General features: G+C 35.9%; 1 protein-coding gene across 4 annotated transcripts in view; it reads right to left on the bottom strand.

The window, feature by feature from the left end:
* Cd2ap (CD2 associated protein) overlaps positions 1 to 23608 on the bottom strand; it is an 87632-nt gene that overhangs the window by 7661 nt on the left and 56363 nt on the right. For 3 of the 4 annotated variants that reach the window (XM_076557840.1, XM_076557839.1, XM_042266681.2), the window contains exons 7-16: positions 23364 to 23442; positions 22921 to 23015; positions 20981 to 21085; positions 18551 to 18587; positions 17125 to 17187; positions 12114 to 12279; positions 11623 to 11765; positions 4084 to 4196; positions 3315 to 3416; positions 637 to 812 (exon numbers count right to left, since the gene is read on the bottom strand). In XM_076557840.1, coding sequence (XP_076413955.1) covers positions 637 to 812; positions 3315 to 3416; positions 4084 to 4196; positions 11623 to 11765; positions 12114 to 12279; positions 17125 to 17187; positions 18551 to 18587; positions 20981 to 21085; positions 22921 to 23015; positions 23364 to 23442 — 1079 coding nt within the window. The remainder of the gene's footprint in view (positions 1 to 636; positions 813 to 3314; positions 3417 to 4083; positions 4197 to 11622; positions 11766 to 12113; positions 12280 to 17124; positions 17188 to 18550; positions 18588 to 20980; positions 21086 to 22920; positions 23016 to 23363; positions 23443 to 23608) is intronic. The other variant, XM_076557838.1, reaches the window with a different exon arrangement.

Raw genomic sequence — 23608 nt, 5'->3', positions numbered from 1 at the left:
CACAAAAATCACCCATGTGATTGCAATAGGCACGACTCTTGCTCTTTGGAGTAGAGGAGCCCGACTGTACAGCCGCATCAATAAACATCTCTTGCTGTTGCATCAGAGAGTCTGGGTTCTTGGGGTGCCCACTTAAGACCCTAGATTTTGGGGTCTATCAAGGTCAATGGTAGTAGAGTGCATTAGCACAAGATTCTGGACTCGATTCATAACACTGCATGAACAACAAGTACTTTCAGAGTTACAGGAGGGCTTTAGAGATCTCTTGTGGGTTAGGACCACTCATTTTGTAACTATCTAATGTAAGCCTAGCAGAAACAGGGGTCAAAGTCTTCTGAGAGATAAGTATGAGGATCTGGATCCTACCCAAAATGCCAATGCAGTTTTCTCAGGATTTTCAAGACTAACACCTGTGCCTGGCGAGCTCCTGCGTAAGCACACAGGTACATACTGACCTTCTAGAACTGAGCCACTGGAACAAGTTCTCCCATCAAGCTTTTGCTGAAAGTGCTATAATTCAAATGTCTTTGAAACACATGTACTTGTATACTTAGGAGACTAGACTTTCAACTGACAACGCCTAAAAGAAGTCTTTGTATATGTTGTGGGGGTGCTAGGAGAAAGTAAGTCACTTACCCATGATCCTTTTTCAATGCATCTACAATACACGCTAATTCAATAATCTGGGTTTTAAGTTCTTCCAGGGAACTTTTTCCCCCATCATCTGCTTCTGCTTTAGCTGTGAGTTCTAATGAAGTTAGGAAAGCAGATGTATTTACTTTAGAAGCACTTGAAGGTGTTGAAAGAGATGGCTGCAAAACAGAAAATTTTTCTCATTATATGTTTATATTTAATATTATATTTAAATTCAGAAGATTATGTTTTGTTCTGGTTTTCATTTTTAACACAAGTCCACATGTAGTCCAGGCTGGTTTATAACTCCAGATCCTCATATATTAAACTCCAAAACCTCCTGCCCCCCACTTTCCAAGTATTGAGATTAGAGTTTATACAGTACTAGGGATTAAACCCAGGGCTTTGTGCATGCTAAGCAAGCACTCTAAACTACATTCGCAGATCACAATATTTTTACAAGAATACAAACAATTAATGTAGTATATATTAAGCATTCCTAATCTGAAAATCCCTAACCTTAAAAATTCTATACCAGGGCCTGGTGGTGGTGGTGGTGGTGGTGGTGGTGGTGGTGGTGGTGGTGGTGCACGCCTTTAATCCCAGCACTCGGGAGGCAGAGCCAGGAGCATCTCTGTGAGTTTGAGGCCAACCTGGTCTACAGAGCAAGATCCAGGACAGGCACCAAAACTACACAGAGAAAATCTGTCTCCAAAAACAAAAACAAAAATTCTACACCAGACTTAGTTTGAAACTGCAGGCATGCTTAAATGTGGGCAAAGAATTACACAAAACAAATGAATTTTAGGTTTAATCTTGAATCCCAGCCCTAAAATATATATAATCACATATCTGAAATTTTTCCAAAATGCTAACTTCAAACATTTTAGAAAAAGGATATTCAACTATGCTTCAAGATAAATGGGACCCACTGCACTGGATGTGGGACTGCTTATAGCCTCAACTGTGAGTTCCAACCAGAATTTCTGACTAGTGCATCACTCAAAGCTCATTAGACAAGCTTCTTGTAGTAAATGGTAATTAAGATAGAGACCCACAACTGGATAATGTGCAGAGAGAACAAGAGACTGTGGAGTACTCAGTCCTAAACGGGATGTCTGTGTCATACCCCTTGCATCAGTTCAGGACTCTGAGTAAGAGGCACAAAGATGATAAGAGCCAGGGGTGGTGGATGACTTTAAAGGACACAAAGGGCAGATGCACATATGAACTCAGAGACTGGAAAGCATGTACAGGACCTGCACAAGCTCCAGCCAGACAAACTCCCAGCTCAGAGAGGGAAGTGGACATATAGTCTCACCCCTGGCAAAGAAGTTGACTGCAATTCAGATGCTAGGAGAAGAGAAAATCCGTTTTCTTCAATGGAGCGAAGCTAAGTGTATACTGACCACACCCCAGGGCAGGGCCCATGCTCAGGCATAGTTGGCCAACACAAACTGGACTCCTTATTTTCTTGTAGGTTGGGTTTTGTTAAGACAGAAAAAAATGTGAATTTGGTGGGAAAGGAGGGGTGTGTGTGTGTGTGTGTGTGTGTGTGTGTGTGTGTGTGTGTGTGTGTGTGTATGTGTCTGGGAAGAGTTGGAGGAGGGACAAGAATATGATCAAAATATACTGTATGAAATTCTCAAAGAATAAAAACATAAAAAAAATAGTAAAACTCTGAAATTCCAAAAGCAGTTTGGTATTCATTGATGGAGGCTTCAACAGAGAATCATCTGCAATCACTGGTGGTTTGACTTGTCTGAAGGCAGGAGACACCCGCTGGCTTATCTAGTGGACAATCTGCCTCGTGGGGCATCGACAAGAAAAACTCCATCAACATTAAGGTACTGTTTCAATCTTCATTGTTACAAATATCCAAAGCCTCATTTAAAAGTAATTACGAAGAATTTAGTGAAGTCTATAAACTATTTGAGGATTTCACTAAAATCAGTCCTTTTAGAAATGTTTCAAGAGACTGTTGAAAATACAGAGAATCAGATTTAAATGTATTTGATAATTCAAGAAGTGGCCAAATATTATGGAATGAAAATGAGTAATAACTAACCTTTAGTTAACAAAAATGATTAACTTTAGAAAAGAAACATCACCATGCAATAGACAGGTCCATCTACTCTGCCACTAATTCCAGTATATACGGAATACTTAAGACAGTGTCAAGAACCAAACTAAAGAATGAGTGAACAAATCATGATTTCCAACCTGCTAACCCTCATAAATAATTAGGCTGAAATTTTTGGGGAGTTGAGCAGGTTCATACATGCCTATGGAGGTGGAAGCAGAAGGATCAACACAAGCTTGAGGGAGCCTGGTAAACACATGAAGATACAGACCAGTCAGGGACACAGAGAGACCTCAAAACAAACAAAACAGGTCCCACCCCCAAATCATTTTATGTGACCTAATTCCAGAGTGTATGTTTAATAAGAAAATGAAACAATGTACAGATCTATGCCTTAGAAATGTGAAACATATAGCGCATTCTTTAAATAAGGTAAGTGCTTCTATTATTAAAAGAGCTGATGTGACTTCAGTGAGAATTATTTTATTTCTTGACAAAAGAGAGAAAATAATCTTTCTAAAAGGATGCCTTAAATTTCTTGACTGATGGCTACAACACATCTTAAAAATCAAACGACTCTTAGGCCACAATGGTCTACCTTTGAAGAGTAGCTCGTATCCTTTTTAAGCTCCAACAACTTTAGGTTGCCACTATCTTCTTCTTTTGGTAACTTCAAGTTTTTTTCTGGGCTTTGAGTTGGCTACATGTTTAGCATTAAAAGAAAAATCAAGACAGAGATTTCATAAAAAGGAAATTCAATACGCATGTGCACAACACAGCCAACACTCCTACCACCTAGCTAATGCTGTTCCCCGCTCATGGCTGGGGATCCTAAGTCACAGAACTTCAGACCGAATAGCACTTTTGCATATCTGAAGGGCAAAACTAGTTTTCCTCATAGAAACAAAAGCTTTTTCCACTGAGGTAATTTGAAAGCTACATTGTGCTGATGAACTAATACAGTAACACTGAAGTAGATTTGTATTCCAAACAACAAACAGAAACATGAAAAGGAGTTACTCAGCTATGAGAACAAATACTGTCCCTCCATCCCTGGAGTTTGGATCTGCTGCTCAGTTCTCATCACTGACCCTGCAGTGCTAACTAAACAAAGTCCCTGCTCCCCATTGGCCCTGTGTCTGTGACTGTGGTCTCAAGACAACTCCATTTTCTGATTCTGGAACCTTTTATACAAGACCCTATTGAACTGAACATCTCTCTTTTACTGTATTTTCTTTTATAAAGAATCATAAAACTGTTTTCCAGAGTTTTAAAATGAGGTGTGGTTATAAATCCACTCATTTTCATCTTAAAGGGGACTTAGCACTTTCTTAATCTTCTGGTTTCCTAAAGTAAGAGAAACTCACAGAATGTCCACCATTGAAGCGGCCAGGCAATCTTCTTCCAGGCATCTTGGGTCTATTTGCAGTGAGATGTAACAAGTTCTCTGAGGAAGCTATATCATCAAAATTTACAATATCTAGAGAATAAAAACAAGTATTACCAACTAAGAGAGTTGTTCCTTCTAAAAGGCAAAAAACATAGTATTTCTGATTTCTTACACTATGAATTAAAAGTCACCACTAAGTTGAAAGCTCACAAATTGATCAGTGCTTTATATATGCATTTGGAAAACAAGACCCATGCTCTTAAAAAAAAAAAGCAATCTTTCTACCATATATAGTAAGACCTTTTTAGCCATGTAAGACCTCTTTCCAACAGTCATACTCAACAAAATGTTCTTATAGGGAGAATTCTGTACCATGTAGAATAAAAAGCTATCATTTGAGGTTCTTACATTTTTAAAAATCTATTTAAATTCTCAATTAATTACAACTTAGAGAAATTTTACATGTACAATATTTTAAACTTCACACTGGACTAATAACAAATTTGAAGGACTAAACGGTACCTGATACCCTGTTGCTTTCTATGTATTCTCAATGTAAAGTGAAATTATGATTTAATTATGTGAACATATACTAATGTTACAGTCAGGACTCAAAACTTAGACATAAGAATCATAAGCTAGTTTTAAATCTAAGGCAAATAAGGTACGAAGTCTAAATGCTATGCAGATCACTAATTTGTTTCTCTGCTATCAGTCAAAGGCTAGTTGATCCTTGACCAAATAATTTGTGTTTAAGGGCATATAAGACATATATAATAACTCATACCCTTTGAACAATGGTATACTGCCTGGAGTTCTCTAGAGTAGCCAGAAAACCTCAAACAAGTTGTTACTCTGAAGCTCAGATGTCTACATATGGCACCAAATCTTTTGTAATTCTTGATACTGTCTTGATCAGTCTAATTTCCTGTAGCTCAGATAAGAAACTAGGAATACTAACCGCAGCCAAAATATCCCAATCTTCCACGAGACTCATCTTTCTCATTACCATTTGTCTGACAGTTGTAAAACTTATCAGACCCTTACATATCCAAATTCAATGATTTGTTGTTTCTTTATAAAAGACCTAAACACACTCATCATGGCCAATCTTAAAGTTTAATCATCAAACTTTATATTCAAAATAATCTACAGAATTTTCATTTAAGAGATGTAGAATACAAGGTAAAAAGAGTTATCACTTTGGAAATGCACAATGCATATCAAACTAATGGTTGATTATTAAATTTTTCATAGATTACTTTATGTGTTCTACCTGGACAAATACATCAAAACAGATGCTATAATAAAAAAAAATCAGTTTAATTTTCTGGTCTTTTGATAATTATAAAATATAGCAAACCATAGGAAGAAATAAGCAACATTAGTGGAAAATGAATTACATAATCTAAAAGGTTTGGTTTAAATGTTAAGTATATCACATTGTGTTTATAAATATATTAAAAAATTGGTATAAAAATGTTAAACTGATAAATGTCCATTAGTGACCTATGGGAAAACGCTATCATTATGACCAAAGCAATAATTTTCAAATGCATATTTAAGCAACTTGCAGAAAAAAAAAGAAATAAAACAGAAAAAAATGGAAGAAATTAAAGAAAAATGAAATAGAAAGGGTAGATTTTTTAATGTAGGTTTACAAAGTACAGCATACTCATATAAAATGCCTTCATACATCCAATTTAAGGTTACAACACCAAGACAACTCTACCATTCTAAAACTCTCTCAGGTTCTCCATTTAAGACATCGAATAAAAGAAAATAGTGCACATTTTGGATTTATGATACACCTAACCCTTTATAAGTGATCTAAGGTTAATTAACAATGGATTTACACTGTGAGAATGGTATAAAGGCATCAACTCTAACAATCACATCTGTCACTCTGACAGTCACTTAACACTTCTGTATGTCCTAAGGAGACACGGACAGATTTTTAAGAGTCAAGTGATATATCAATTGTGGGAGAAAATATGATTTGTATGGTTGCCAACTTTTTGGAGCTATATTATCAAAAGAATATTTTAAATTATAATCAATAAAGGTTTTCAAAAATGAACTTCAATTTATTTTAAAATGGAAAACCAAAAGGGTTAGAATAAATAGACAAACAAACACGTACACTTTTTGCAGAATTACAAAAAAAGATGGATGTGCACCACCTACTTATATTGAATATACTACTTTGATTTCTTTTATAAATTGTTATCTTACCAAAATGGAGAAGGGTAGGATAATTTCCTGACACGTAAGAAGGGAGGAAACATGGCAAACAGGCTAGGAAACAAAATCTGGAAAGAAAAGTCAAGGATAGGAATGTCTAGAAAAAAGACTAAACCAAAAAAATTATTTTACAAAGCAGGAAAAAAAGAACAGTTGTAGATGAATAGAAGCATTTCAATGTCTAGCAACCAAGGTTATCTGAACTTACACAAAATGTGTACTTATTTTAGATTTATCCCTTTGTCTTTCAAAAAGAAAATTTTCAATTACTATTAATTTCAACATACAATAAGATTTTTAAGCCATATTATATTACTCACTGAACAATACCAAGACAGTTTCTAAAAAGACAGTTTATTACTGTAAAAGGCCAAGGGTACAAGTCAATGTTATAACATCTAATAAGATAGTTGTAACTAAAATAACACCATCTTTTACTCAAGTTCTAGTGTTTGGTGCATTACAGTGATAAAGGTGATTTTAATTTTATGACACTATAAAATAAAAATATGCCATGAGCAAATACTATTTTTAAATTCTTCACTATAAATTTGATTCAATGCAATCTTTGACATCTCTCATTATACACACACACACATACATATATATACATGTGTGTGTGTGTATATATATATATGTAGAGAAGAGAGAGAGAGAGAGAGAGAGAGAGAGAGAGAGAGAGAGAGAGAGAGAGAGAGAGAGAAAAGAGAGATACTAAGGCCTTAATTCTAGTTCTCCATGATTTAAGCAAAAGAATAATTACTAGGAATAGGAACACTGTTTTGTTCCTATTTTGGATACAAATCTCACTGTATATGTTTACTACTTAATAGTAGCCTTATTTGAAAAGTTCCATCATAAATTATTCCTGAAATACATGAGTAAATATTACAAAAGCAATTCAAAGAAAAGTAAATCAGCTATAAAGGCAAGAGAAAGAATAATTTATTCAACAATACCATGGATATATAGTTTTTTTTTTACAAGAATTTACTTTTAATTTTAAATGAATTTATCCAAGAAAAAATAATCAAAAGAGTCAATATGCTTATATCAAAGGACACTTCATCTGAACCTCTCAATGTAATTACAATCTACTGGTGAATTCTTTCTCTTTTTGGTTTTTCCGAGACAGGGTTTCTCTGTGTAGCACTAGTTGTGCTGGAACTCACTTTGTAGACCAGGCTGGCCTTGAGCTCAAAGAAATCCACCTGCCTCTGCCTCCCAAGTGCTGGGATTAAAGGCGTGAACCACCACTGCCTGGTATAAATTTCCTATCTACTGTCCTAAAACTAATTTGAAAAGTACTCTTGCTTCTTAAAAAATTGTTATTTTAGAAATGTGACTGTCACTGATAATTGGTGATGGCAATGAAATTTCCTTAAAACTAATTTTTGATGAAATATTTGAAAAGGAGAAATAAATTAAAGCACGGTTCCTAACAGCTCTACAATCTGTAGCACTACTACATACGACCACACTGGTGAGGAAACTAAAATTACTTCATACCATTAAAAGAAAAAAGGAAAGTTAAAAAAAAAAAAAAACACGAATATTCTAGGAATGACTTGCTTGTACTTTTTAAAAAAGCATCTATATTTACATATATACATCAACGTTTATTTGTAGCTCTATAAACAGGAAATTTTGTGAAAATGAGATAAGGAAATCATGTCTTTCATAGATCAAAGCAGAAACAGAATGAGATGGATTTAACAATGGAGGGGCTAAAGAAACAAAACATTCCCAGTATCCTCCACATCCAGTGTTCCAGGAGGACAGAGGATAAAGAGGTTCATTTGGTCACAAGTTAAGCAAAAAAATGATCCAGGAATAAACCTGCATAATGAATAAAAACCATAGTTTTAACACCAAAGTCAATGTGGTTTCTACTAGACTATTTCACGTAAAATGATTTAAAAGATAATGGACCTCTTAGTAACGTTTCCATGTATATTCTTTTATATTTCCTTTTTTAAAAAAGACATATAGGGGCTGGGGATTTAGCTCAGTGGTAGAGTGCTTGATGAGCAAGCACAAGGCCCTAGGTTCAGAAAGAAGAGAAAAAAAAAGACATATATTTTATTTTTAATTACATGAATGTGTCTGTGTGGAGGCACTGTGCACATGAATACAGGTGCTCAGGGAGGCCAGAAGAGGGTTTCCTATCCCCAGGATCTGGAGTTACAGGAATTGTGAGCTGTCCAATGTGGGTGCTGAACTCAGATCCTCCGCAAGATCAATACTCTCTTACCTTTTAACCACTGAGCCACCTCTCCAACCCCTATTTTACATTTTCTGAGAATTACAAACTAGGCTCTAGCCAAATGCCAAATCTGAGGTTGTACTCAACCCAAAACTCACAGGAGAGGTAGAACACTTGTATATTATACCTCTCGTATATTATAAGGACAGACTGAAAGTGCTCAAAAATCAAGCCTTCAAGTGGCAACAGGACTCTTATCAGTGGGAAATTTCATAGCTGGCTTCAAGGTACAGGTAAAAGTCAGAGTCAAAACAAATGTGCACTAAAATATTATCAAATTATCTTTAAAAATATATTTAAAATTATACACACAGTGTATGAAACTAATTTTGTTTGAAATGATGTTTATAAGAGTAGCTATTTGCTGCCAGCCATGACATCTCTATTCTAGAAAAGAACCTGTGTCTAGCATACTGCTAAGGGTGTAACAACTGCTCAGTAAAGAATTTGTACGTAATTCCCAAAATTTATAATTACTGAAGACGGAGCATAAGCGTGGTACACCACCAAATTAAGTAAAAAGAATCAAGGACAGCTGCTTGAAAGTTCACTGCTAATTTTCCTGCCCTGTGACAATCTCAGCACCTCTAAACTATTCTTTAATTATTAAAGAAAAAAAAAAAACCCTAAACCAAAAACTGTAACTTTTCAAACTCTATTCCATGAGGGCTATTATATGAAGAGTAAACTACCACCACAGATATAAGACAAACATGTAGTTTTACTTTCCAGCCAGGAGTATAAAATTGTTAAATGAACTGTTTCTACAAATGTTTTTTTTAAAAAAAAAAAAAAAACTGTGTATGGATGTACATATAGCGAGAAAATAGAAAAACTGTAAAAACTTGAAGGCTTGGTGAGACGGCTCAACTTAAGAGCTGTACTGAGGCTAGGCATGGTGGCACATGCCTTTAACCCCAGTGTTCTGGAGGCAAAGGCAGGTGGATCTCTGTGAGGTCGAGGCCAACTATGTAACTTGGTCCACACAGCAAGTTACAAGACAGCCAGGGCTACATAGAGAGACCGTATCTTAATCAACAAAACAGAGTGCACAATGATCTTGGAGAGGACCAAAGTTTCATTTCCAGCAACCACATGAGGTCACTCACAAACTACCTGCAACTTCACCTCCATGGGGATCTGATGTGTCCTGCCTCTATAGGAACCTGAATTCACATATGCATGCACACACAGACACACAAACATACATATAATTGAAAATAATAACAAGTTATTTTAAGAAAGCAAAAGCTTATTTCATCTAAAGTGTTGTAAAACTTCTACTACCTTAAAATCAAATAGAACAGATATTCAAGAGTGATACAAAGCAATATTAAAAAAAAAAAAAAAAAAAAAAAAAAAAAAACAACCTTCAATTCCCAAAGATAGCCATCAAGATAGCCATCAAATTTAAGACTTTTGTGATAAAGATCACAAAAAAATTGGGGTAATCTGAAAGGTAATATCAACAGATGCTTTTATTTAAAGCATTAAATTTGAATCAATAGCTAGATTTTCTTCAAGTATTACTTTTGAAAACATATGTCTGATTATATTTTGAGTCAACATAAAAACATGAGTTGTGAAAAATGTTATCCTTTTACTACTAACATCTATAAAAAATAGTGGATATTTTAAATCATTTTCCATTTTTCATTTAGTAGTAAATAAGGGCAATTTTTACAAATAAGACACAAAGATTCTATTTTAGTGAACTTTTTAAGCTATAATTAGCATCAAAATTCCAAAATATCTAGTAATGAATGTAGCACCATCCAGAGAAGGGCGCAAATATGACAGAGATTTACAAAATATTGAAATTAGATGAGACTTTACATTGATAAACTGAAAAGACAGAAGAAAAATGGGATTATATTTTTAAAACTTAAAATTCAACAGAATATTTTATAAAATCATGGCAAGTCTAAGTATAATTACCACTGAAGCTTAAATGTAAATATAAAATGTTAGCACTGAAGCCAAAAATGCTTTTATGACACTAAAATTTTCTAAACTGCACCAGAGCATTTATCTACACGCAGGGACTTGAGCATTCTTGCACTTGTGATGTGCATAGTGAGGTGTCTGTACCCGTTTACATGTAAAATGGGGGAAAAAACATCACCTATTTCCTAGGTCTACAATAAAAGTAAAAAGAGAATATACATAAAAAAAAAGTCCTTCAAAAAATGTAGAAACTAAAAAGGAATGCAAAATACTATACAAACTAATATCCATTACCATAAAGTAATGACTATCTAATGCTCTTAACGGGTAGAAGTTCACCAAGATGTTTGTGATTCCAGCTTTCCACCTTTCAACTATATCAAGAACCAAGAAGAAGTATACATGTATAACACAAGATGGTTAAAAAAAAAAAAGTCCTAAATCTTAAACACTTTAGCAAAAGTGAAGCCAGCTGATAAATAATAATAAAAATATTTTCTTGTAGATAAAGTGTCTCCAGATGAAATAAAGATTTTTGTTTTATAAAATACAAATTATTGCTAGCACTAAAAGTGTATGTCGTTAGTATTACGTTTTTTAAAAAGCATGCATGTAGGTACAGATGGTGGCCAGAAGAGGGCTTCCGGTCACCTGGAGTTACAGACAGTTATGAGCTGCCATGTGGTTTCAAGGAAAGGAACCTAAGTCCTCTGGAGGAACAGCCAGTACTCATAACCACTGAGCCATCTCTGTGGCCCTTCATTTTCAAATTTTTAAAACCAAAATGTACTCAAGTCTACTTTAGGAGTGATGGTCATTACATTATAAAGACATACTGAAGTACTAAGCATGTCAGTCTTGTTCATTCCTTTCTCAACATTGAGAAATCTCTGCTCACACACACCTAACATCCTCATTTTTCTACTCTGGCTGACAAATTTTAAGCCCATTTCAACTAACAGCCATTATTTCTTTCTGCAAGTTACATATATAAATCTTAAGTTTCTAAAATCCATTCTGACTCCTTTTTAAAGCAGTATCATGTATATTTTGGCTTACCTGTTTCTTTAGAGTTTCTGACTAAAAAAACATCAAAGTCTACTGATTTTGGCCTAACTGGCAATTGTTCAGAATCTAGCTTTGGTTTTGATACTGGCTCAGTTTCAATCTTTGAAGAAATTGTAGAAACTTCTCCATTAATTCTGAAATGAGAAAAACAAACATGCAAAAATCACTTGAAGGTAAAATAGAACTTTTAAATAGTGACTGAATGGCATTCAAGATTTTGTGTGACACAATACTAGTTTCCATCTGTTCTGTTAAGCTATGTATGAACACAGGCTTCTAATCCTAAGACTGGTCACAACAAATTCAGAAAGCAAGAAGAGTTTAAGTGATTTCATTGATTCTGAATATTAGATTAACATTTAAAGAATTAATAGTCTACAAAGAAGTAACTCTATGGAAAACGGGCATTTAAACTAGGAAAGGCAATAGAGTCCTTGAGGTAAGGAAGTAATCGACGTCTAATAAAGCAGGTTAGAGCTTACTTGGCTGCTGGAGGTGGAGGAGGAACTGGTTTGTCTGGTCGCTTTGGGTACACTGTTCCAGGAGACCGCAATAAATTATTGGCTTTGGTAGGTGGAGTGGGCTTTTTGGGTGGGACTTGAGGAGCAGCTGGTTTACAAGGTTTCTGTTCCAGCAGTGATTTTTCATCTGATGATTAAAAAATACTTATTAACAATCAAAACTATTTAGGGTTTTTCTTTTTTTGAGGCAGAAATTATTAACCTTCGTGTTCTATGTGAATAAGCATAAGTTGTTTGAAGGTTGAACTTTAACGTGTCTAAGAATCTTTTAAAAATTACCCAGTGGAGCCAGAACTCATTAAAAACCTGATTACAGGCTGGAGAGATGCTCAGCCATTAAGAGCACTGACTGCTCTTCCAGAGGTCCCGAGTTCAATTCCCAGAAAACACATGGTGGCTCACAGCCATCTGTAATGAGATCTGGCGCCCTCTTCTGGCCTGCAGGTATACATGCGGACAAAATACTGTATACATAAGTAAATAAATTTTTTTTAAATGTTTAAAACTTAAAAATAAATATATAAATAAGAACTTGGTTACAAATAGCATGTGCTTTTTCTTATGCTTCCAGTAACTTTTGCTTACTATTAGGGGTGGTAACGCTATTTTAATGAAATAGATATTTCTTATTAGATACAAAAATGCTTAAGTAACAGTATTATGAATAATTGTATGCCAATCATTAAAAACAACTTTACCATCAAAAAGGCACCAAACACTTATGTTCCTACATATAGCATATTTGCTTCCTTATCTTTCATGATTTTTTTTTTTTCCTGGCTCTGCCTCCCTGAGTGCTGGTATTAAAGGCGTGTGTCACCACCGGGCACTTCCTTATCTTTTCAAGTACTAAGCACAAATACTTAATATAACAACTGTGCTTACACAGTTCAGATCCACACAGTAGTGAGTGTGACAGACACTATGAAAAAATTATAAACTTAGGACCAATACTGAATGACTATGTCTTCAAAAATAATGTATATAAAAGTCTAGTTTTATGAAATTTCTTTAGTCAGAAACTAGTGAGTATTAAACTTGAACCAATATCACAAAACACAGCACACCTCCTTCAAAATTACAAATTTCACTTTAAAATAACAAAAATATGATGGGGCTGGAGAGAAGGCTCAGTAGTTAAGGGCTGCTTTTACAGGTCCAGTTCCTAGAACCTACATAATAACTCACTGTTTGTGCCTCTAATGCCAGGGATCTAATGCCCTCTTCTGGTCTCCTGGGTACTAGGTACGCATACAGTGCACATACATACATTCAGGCAAATACTTGTAAAATCAAGACAAGTAAGTATAACTGCCTCTACTTTACCATGTATATAAATTACTACTCCCTTAGAGTTTATGAAAAAATAGCAATCTGCTAAAGTACTGATCATTATTCAAGACAAAAGTCTGTTGTGTTGTTTTGTTTTGTTCTTTTAAGACAAGGTCTCTCTAGGAATAGTAGTCTTTAGGTGTCTTGGAACTCACAATGTAGACCAGGCTGCACTTGAGCTCACAGGGAGTCATTTTTCTGCCTCTGTCTCCACAGTATTATTATTAGGATTGTAGGCATGTGCCACCATGCCTGGCTAAAAGTCTATTTTTACAGGGCCTCAAAATATAGCAATGTATCACATACCTATACCACTAGGAGAAAAATATAAAACTTCCTATTTCTCTCCATAATCAAGTAGAGCCCTTTATAGAGCTGTAACAGCTAGCTAAACTTGAATTTCTAAAAAATACTGAAAAATATTTTATAGAAAATAGCACATAGGGCTCTTTGCTTAGATTAGTCCTCCCTCTAACCCCCTCCCATTCTTGGGAGTCTTTCTCCTGTCATAACAAACCGTTCTATCCTATTTCTAACCATGTGTTCCTGGCGCAATCCTTTGCCCTGGGACACAGGAGCCTCTGAAATCAGATTGCAGCTCTGAACTAAGCATGTTTCCCCTGACACTCTGGGCTTTCTCACTGTTCCTCTGACCTCCACATATAACTGAAATGGCATGACTTATTCTCCACCTCCCCTCTTCCTGGCAACTGTCAAGATTCACAGCATACAGGCAAAGTCTATAATCCCAAAGCAAATCCCCAAAAGCTCCCTTTGTGCAGAACCCCATACTCAGGTACTCTGGCATAACTGACTTAGCATCCTAAAAGCCTATGTCTGTGTCTTCAACTCTGCAAGAGCATGAGGTTCTCTCTGACTTCTTGCCTACTGCCTATAATGTACCTTTAGGATAAGAATCTACAAAACTTGCCAGGCGGTGGTGGCGCACGCCTTTAATCCCAGCACTCGGGAGGCAGAGCCAGGCGGATCTCTGTGAGTTCGAGGCCAGCCTGGGCTACCAAGTGAGTCCCAGGAAAGGCACAAAGCTACACAGAGAAACCCTGTCTCGAAAAACCAAAAACAAAACAAAACAAAACAAAACAAACAAACAAAAAAAAAAAAAAAAACCTCAAGAGAGATCACAGACTTAAATGTAAAGACAAAAATATAAAATTTCCTACAATACAACACAGGAAAGATGAAAATGGTCTTGGGTATGATGATGACTTGCACCCGTGGTGAAAGGAGAGAACTCCCAAAAGTTGTCCTGTATTCACATACACACCCTTAGACACACAAGTCATGTATACACACATAATAATGTTTCCTGAAAAAAAAAAACCTAAAACTTCAGAAAAAAAGAAAATAAACATATAAAATTTCTATTCTACAAGAAGAATAAGCCACACAATGAAAAAAAAGTGTTTGCAAAAACCGTATGTGATAAAGGGCAGCTACTCAACCAAGAATTCTTAAACTTAGTTTAAAAAAAAAAAAGAACTATAAACAGACAAAAGATCTAACATACACATCACCAAGGATACACAGTTGTCAAGTACATGAAAAGATGTTCAATATCAGATGTCATTAGGAAAGTGGGAACCATGAGATACCATCACACAGCTACCAGAATACAAACACAAAGCCGAGAAAACATTGTCTGGATATGAAACAAACTTTCACTGTTAGTAGGAATACAACACAGCAGAGCCACTTTGGGAATAGTTTGACAGCTGCTTAGAAAACTAAACACACCCTTACCAAATGATCGGGTGATTTCATCCTTGGTATTTATTTAAATGAACTAAAATGTATGTTTAAACTAAAATCTGCATACATGTTTATAGCAGCTTTGCTTATAACTACAAAAACTTAGAACCAATCCAAATACTCCTCAGTATACACAGACAATGAAACAGTAGTGCTGTGGGACATCTTTCTGCATACTGTGAATATGTGTTGCTCTCATTGGTTGATAAGTAAAGCTGTATGGCCAATGGCAAGGTAGAATAAGGTTAGAAGGTACATTCAAACTGAAGACGGAAATGAAGAAGGGTGGAGTCACGGCAGACACTTTGAGCCAACACCAGGAGACATAAGATGTGAAACAACAGTTAATGCCACGAAGACAAGTGGAAAAACAGATTAATAGGAATGGGTTGAGTTAAGTTGTAAAAGCTAGTTAGTAATGAGCTTAAGCCATAGGCCATACAGTTTGTAATTAATATTAAAGCCTCTGAGTGATTCTTTTATAAATGGCTGAGGGACCATGGATTCATCCAGAGAAACTTCCAGCTACATTTGGTGCCCAGGCATGGTGGCAAGAGTTTCCACCTAAAACTTATGAGAATTTAAGAAGAGATTCTAGAGTGGAGCTAAGAGCAGCTTCTTAGTTTATGTCTCTCATTAAAGGTCATGGTACAGAGATGCAACCCCTGGTCAAGCCGGCTCCTTCAGTCTCTCACAGGCTGCCACACAAGAGGCTCCTCCTAGCCACTGCCTGTGGGCTTGGGAGCACAGCCGCAGGTGTAAAAGCACAGGCATACTACTTAACACTGCTTCCCAGGATTGGGGAGGTAGTGAGACTCACTGGAAACTGTGCCATGCTGAGAAGCTGAGCAAGACAGAGTCAGCAGCCAGGGCTGCCACTACTTTTGTCCTAGCCATGCAGCTTAAGAGTTTATAAATCTCTCCTGATCAAAAAAGGATTACAGGTACACAATAAGAAAAGAATCAGACGGAAGAAACTCTAATTTGAAATTACACAAAGAGCCTGGATAATGCATATTATTGTGTTGTCTTTGGGATTTTTAACTGCAGAGAGACATTTGATTGTAGGGGGTACTAAGTTAAGCCAATATGTATATTTTAAAGGTATCTAGACTTCAAAATTTGGGACTTAAGGATATGTTGCTTTGGAAAAGAGGTTCTGCTTTTGTTTCCACAGAAAAGGAGAACCTATGGATGTTTTCCAGGCAGTGGTGGCACACACCTTTAATCCTAGTACTTGAGACCTCATGCCTTTGCTTGGAAACACACACGCCTTTAATCCCAGGAAGTAATATGGCAGGGCAGAGAAAAGTATATAAGGCACGAGGAAACAGCAACTCACTCTCTTTAGGCTGAGGATTTCACAGAGGTAAGAACTAGTAGCTGGCTGTTCTGTTTCTCTGATCTTTCAGCTTTCACCCTGATATCTGGCTCTGGGTTTTTTATTAAAAGACCATCTAAGATTCAAGCAACAGTCTTAATTTACTAAATTAAAAGTGTTTTGACAAAATACATGGTATCTAGGAAAAACTTGCCAAGTTCACATATAATAAGATTAAAGAATATCTAGTAATCTTCATAAATTCTAAAAACTTTTTAAAATTTATTTTCACTAAGTACCTAGTTTTTTGTACATAATATGAAATAATTAAATACATCTTACTGAAGGATTCATTTTCTTTTTTAATGAATATAAATTATCAGTATGATGAAAGATTTAATTTCGTATCAGTTTGACACAATATTCATTCCTAGAAAACTCTTAATATTGTAAAGTAAGTGGTACATAAATGATCTATCGTGGTGGTCATGTTTCTTTAAGAGACAATCAAAGAAAGGACTTGTTGGGTAAGGGAGGAATCAGCCTCACCTTTTTCTTCAGACTTTAGAGGAAAAAATTTCTTCTCTGCAGCTAGCAAGTCAGGCTTTGGAGCTAGGAGGTAGAGAAGAAAGTGAACACTAACTTTTAAAATTAATATACAAGAAGAGAACAAAAAGATAGTAATTTCTGGTACTCAAATGAAACACCAGAATTCAAACTAATTTCTTCATCTGTACTTGGATTAACAGCCTTAATGTTCCTTGATTTGGCATGTTTAACTTATGAATGCATCTATACCCATTAGATTACATTTTATTTCAGCTGCAAAGCCATACAACAAGGATAGCATGACCATAACACACCTGAAATTGCAGCACTCAGGAGGTAGAGACAGATCATTTGTTTGAGTCTAACAAGAGCTATCTAGTTATAGCTCAGGGTTCACCTTCAGCTACATAGTAAGATCCCATCTCAAGAGACCAAAATCAAACAAGATCCCAAAACAAAAGTGCACAAAACTTCCAAACTGTATTCAAGTATCTAGGAATATTTTGTATAAAGAATCATTTGTTCAAAATAAATACAAATAAAAAAGTAGACTATGGAGCCAGGTGTCATGGCACACACCTTTAATCCCAACATTGGGGAGGCAAAGGCAGGCAGATCTCTGAGTTAAGTCAGCCTGGTCTACATAATGAGTTCCAGACTAGCCAGACCTACATACTGAAACCCTTTCTCAAATAGACAGACAGAAGATAGATGAATGAATAAATAACTATTGATTGACTGATTGATTGATTGAATGATTAAACAAAGTAGAGTAGGTGAGGGATTGATGACTCAGCACTTAAGAGAACTAACTGTTCCTCCAGAAGACCCAGGGTTCAATTTTCACATCAATGTGGCAGCTCTTAAAACCATCTTTAACTCTGGGCCTAGGGTGGACCTGGTACCCTCTTCTGGCATCTGGAGGCACTGCATGCACTTGGTGCACAGACATGCAAGCAGGCAAAACAACCATATACATAATATTTTTAAGAACATTTTTAAGTAGTATATTTCAGCCAAGTCAATCATAAAACAGGTTTAAACTTGATTAGTTGTAGTAATTCAATATTCCTATTACTGAAGTATCCAAATTATTTCTAGGACCCTTATTTTATTTTGGAGACAGGGTCTTAACTATATAGGCAGGCTGGCCTTGAATTTACAATCCTAAAAGTGCTGAGATTACAGATGTTTACTATACCATGCTTGAATAGGATCCTTATTTTATATCATTTATACTTTTAAAAAATGATGAATAATGCATGTAAACGTTTAATTTTTCATAAATCTAAAATATCTTAATAATCATTTTAATGGGTTTTGCTAACAATAAAATTCAATGGTTTACATTAAACTAAACATTATTCTGTAACTTAAAAATATGAAAAGTAACAAACTAAACAATGCAATTTTTTTTTTTACAAACCTGGACCCTTTACAGGAGGAGGTGGTTTCTTTGGTTTCTGAGAGGGGAGAGAAAAAGTTAAAATTGATTAGCTATTTAAAGTTAAAATAAATTAATCTAAATTATATTGTTTCTCATCTCATTCTTGCCTAGAATACTAAAATACTAACAACCTAAAAATTCTAGGAAAGGTCACTGAAAAAGATATTATAACATCCAAACAGATTCCTGGAGTAAAAGTCGGTCAGATACTTTAAAAAAAAAAATCAATTAATTGGATAAAGCAAAAGAATCTTAGTGAGCAAAGTGTTTTCATCCTCATTGAATTAGTTCTAGATTTCTGAACGTCAATTTGCCCCTTCTTCAGCTCAGGGGTAGAGGAATAGAGTGGATACCAAGACGAGGGAAGGGAAGGCCTTGTGGCCACGGGTGCACTAGTGGCAGGACACACGGAGGTAACCAAGCACCTTCTACTTGAATTCATGGCTGCTCTACCAGAGGGACTCATGCCTGCTAATACAAACCTGGTCAAAAGCACACAGAGTAAGAGGTCCTAGGTCCCGGGGACAGACGGACGGACGGACGGATGGACACACGGGGACACACACACACACACACACACACACACACACACACACACACACGACTACTACTACTGATGTTTTGTATGTAGACATGATATGGACATGACCACCTTTTAAATGTTTCTAATTATACTCATAGATTAATGCTGCCCTCTGCCTTAATCAGAGCAGCTTCTGCTTTCAAGCTATAGATAACGCAGAGACTTGTGACAGGATAAAGTGCTAAGAATAAACTACTTTTCAGCACTCAGCACTAAGTTGTCCATGTGTATCATCTCCACCAAGGCTCAGAAACATCACAGAAGTGGGTGAAGAAAGAAAGAACATAAGAGACAAGAAGAGGGAAGGAGTTCTGTGAAGAGCTGGCTTTTGGATATGACATGGTATTGCATCCATGATCTCACAGCAGCAGTGGCTATTTGCCCAAGACTCAGCCCATCAGCATTGCATCTGTCATGCCTTGAGGAAGGCTCAGAAGGCACCCCTCCCCCAGAAGAGCTAGAGGCAGTAATGGCTCCTGGGTATGAGGTGTCATTCCTCTTAGGTGGAGCCACAGATAATTTGCCCTTGCTTAAGGCTCAAGTAAATAAACCTCTATCAACAGTCAACTCTAATTAAATACAGTTGATTACAAACAAAATTGAAAATAAAAGGGCTTGTTGGGAAGAAAAAGGATTTGTGAGAAGGGGGATGTGATAAAAGAGGATGAGAGAAGGGGAATATGATCAATGTACATTACATGTACAAAACAATGAAGAATAAGGAAAAAAACTTTAAAAGTACATATGAGAGCTGGGCGGTGGTGGCGCACGCCTTTAATCCCAGCACTCGGGAGGCAGAGCCAGGCGGATCTCTGTGAGTTCGAGGCCAGCCTGGGCTACCAAGTGAGTCCCATGAAAGGCGCAAAGCTACACAGAGAAACCCTGTCTCGAAAAACCCAAAAAAAAAAAAAACAAAACGAAACAAAAAAAAAGTACATATGAGAAATTAAAAAACAAAAAGAGTGAACGATAAACCTAGTTTTCATTCTTAAGTCTAAAGAACTCATAGATACAGTTAAAAGCAAAGGCCTTCTTTCCCCTCAATTTCTAAGCATGCATTCACTTTTAAGACTTAATTTAGTGTGTAAAAAGTTTCTAACATTTTTAATTGGCTGCTCCAAATTAAGAAGAACTAGTAAATAATATAATAAAAGCAGAAGAAACAGTGCTCATTAAGGAAAGAATAAAAGTAGACTGAAAGCTCAATCAAAACTGAATGCAATACATCCAAGGAAAGAACTCAGACAGCCTAAGCTTCTATAAAGTAATTGCCAATAATTAACTTGATTAAAGACTACAAAGACTAGCATGCTCTGCATGGGCTTGTACTGAAGATTTATACAGCCTATTTTGCTGCATACACCTAACTGCTTTGCCTTCTAATTTGTAAGCTCGGGTAATCCTGCATATGGAGAAAGTGTCAAGGCATAAAAAGGCATAAAAAGGTGTCTAGTAGTATCTGAGAATTAATACAGAAGTATTACATGTATAAGGAAGCAAGCACTCGGCTTCACAATACCATAAAATAAACTAACACTTTTCATTAACATTAAATTTCATTCAGAAAATTAAGAATCTATTCAACTTATATAAAGCCAGCTCTTTTTTTGTAAATCAGAAAAGGTAAAGAAGTCATAGCTTGCTTTCAGTACACAGTCAGTATCAAGAATAAAATATAAGACTGAAATAAAATAACGTTTCACTGCAAATCAAATTTTACTTAGATGTACAATTTTATGAAACTATGAAACGTACTCAGTAGCAATGTACAAAACACTCTCAAACATTCAAGTCTTCTCCTCATTAAGAAGCCAGCAGACTCTTACCGGAAAGTCTTTATCTGGCTCGCTTATCTGAACAGCGAAGTTATCTGGAAACACCCCTTCTTTACCATTAAGCTCCCCCTTCCACCAGCCTACTTCTCCAGTCTCCTGAAACACAAACCAATAGTTACACTAATGGAAGCCTCACATTTTCTCTTCTTTCTGGGGGGGTGGGGGGGTGGGGCTTACCAGGTAGGACAGGCTGCCTCAAACTCACCATCCTCCTGCCCCCACCTCTGCAGGCACAAGCTAGTAGTTATCATTAAATAAGGGGAAAGTTCACAAGGAGCCAGGATGAATTCACTATCTTTAAAGGGCATTGACTGGGGTGGGGAACCTCAACAAATAGTAAAGTTTTTCTAGAAAAAAAAATACTCCCTGCACACTACTTTTAGCAGCAGTTAGAAAACTGGGTTTAATACCTAGGTGTGGTGCTACATACCCTTAAATCCCTGACACTCATAGACCTGTGAGTTTGAGGCCAACCTGGTCTACATGACAAGTTCCATGCTAGCCAGAGTGAGACCCTGCCAAAAAAAAAAGAAAAAAAAAACCCACAGAACAAACAACAACAACAACAAAAAACTGGGTTTAATGTTTTAAAATAAACCAATTTTAGTGTAATCTGTAATTTAAAATGTTCTCATGGGACCAGGGGACGTAGAGAAGAGAAAAATACAACAGGTAGGAAGAAACAAGGGAAAAAATAGAAGAATTCCTAAATTCTTACTATCCTAACATTTTACATGCATATACTAAAAAATCACTTCTCTAGCAGCTTCAGAAATTAGCACTTTGAATGAGCACCTGTATGAAGTACTAAGTTTGACCAGTCGACACTCTGTGAACATTGAAATTACAAAGGGGGTAACATTAAATAAGGACTGCAGCTGCTCTATCTATCACGTGGGTAGCTAATGAGATGCTGGATCTACTCATTTCTTTAATCCTTTTGCTATCTTTTTCTTCTATTCATAATACATACACAATAAAATATATTTCTAAAAAAAAAATCACATACACTAAGCCAAATGTTAACAGGTGACTTAAAACAGTAAGATGAACTTCAAATCAAAATACTCCACAAGGCTATAGGACAAGCAAATATTTATTATTCTCTCATAAGTAATTATTATTCTAACAGACCTAAAACTCAGGAGGTTTGGGGTTTGTTTGTTTGTTTGTTTGTTTGCCTTAGAGTTTATTCTACTTGATACAATTATTTTTCTTTACACTAGGTGTCCCAAGGTTGGTGAGATGGCTCAGCAGGCAGAGGTGCCTGCCATTAAGCCTTTTATAACCTGAGTTCACAACCGGCGACCCACAGGGTGGAAGGAGAAAACAATTCCTACAAGTTGTTCTTAGACCATTTCCCACAGCAAGATGAGTCTCATGACCTTTTACTTACTAAGAACATTTAGGTTGTCCAAATCTTGGAGTTAACAAAGAAATAAAAATAAACAATGTAATCACTGGTCATTTCTCTCATTTTTTTTCTTTTTAAGAATTATTTAAGAGCTTGAGTATTTTGTCTACATGTATGAATATGTACCACATGCATGCCTGATGCCTGCAGAAGTCAAAGGGTGTATGATCCCCTGGAACTAAAGTTACAATGACTCTAAGAAACCACATGGTTGCTGGGAACTGAACACAGGTCCTCTGCTCTTAACTGTTAAGCCATCTCTCCAGTCCCCATCACTGGTTTTCAGTATATCAATTACAAGCAATACAGACAATAAAAACTTTAAAAAGAAATCACTTGAAGAGCTTGTATTCATGTTCCCAAGCTCTTACTTACTAAGTTTGACCAGTCTACACTCTGTGAACACCCCCCCAAAAAAGATAAAGTCAAAGACCATGTGAAGCTAATATTCTATAGGCAATACAAGAATTTTGAAAGATATTTCTATGAATGATGATTCACTAAAAAAATACCTTACCTTACTTATCAAATGGATTATCTCTCCTTGTTTAAAAGTAAGTTCATCTTCATTGGTTCCTTCATAGGCAAATAATGTTTTACAATATTCCTTAGCTAAAGTAAAGAATATAAACAATGTGACTTATACAAATTGATTAATACGCAGATATTTATTAAATCTCTATGTATAGCAATATACTCACTAAGCTATTAAAGGCTGAACTAATAATTTTAAAACTTATACTCAATGTTAAGAAAAAAATTTCCCTATCACTCAAATATTATTCAGTGTCTGATATATACAAAACATAGTTTTAACTTAAGAGAGATTCTCAAATGAACACAGCATGCCAGAATTCTCAATCTCATTTGCTTTTATCCAGTAGGATTTAATATTGTGGGAATGAGTACAGTATGAAAGTCCCTCTAATGAGTTAACAATGTAAAAGCATAATTACTCACCTTTAATCTTGCCATCAGTGTCTGGTTTTGTCACCTCCACATTCTGGGTTCTGGATCCCAGTGACTGCAGGATTAAGGGCTAGAAAAGAAAAGGACAGTATCAGCTAGCCTGAGTTAAAATAAAAATGTCTTTTTTTTTTTTTTTAATTTTACTTTTCAGGCTAGGGAGATGGCTCAGAGGTTAAGAGCACTTGCTGCTCTTCCAGAGGACCCAGGTTCAATTCCCAGAACCCACATGGTGGCTC

Source organism: Peromyscus maniculatus, chromosome 21, assembly GCF_049852395.1.
Source record: "Peromyscus maniculatus bairdii isolate BWxNUB_F1_BW_parent chromosome 21, HU_Pman_BW_mat_3.1, whole genome shotgun sequence".
Taxonomy (NCBI): Eukaryota; Metazoa; Chordata; class Mammalia; order Rodentia; family Cricetidae; genus Peromyscus; species Peromyscus maniculatus.
Note: the sequence above shows the minus strand (reverse complement) of the source record. Positions and strands in the feature narration are given on the sequence as shown.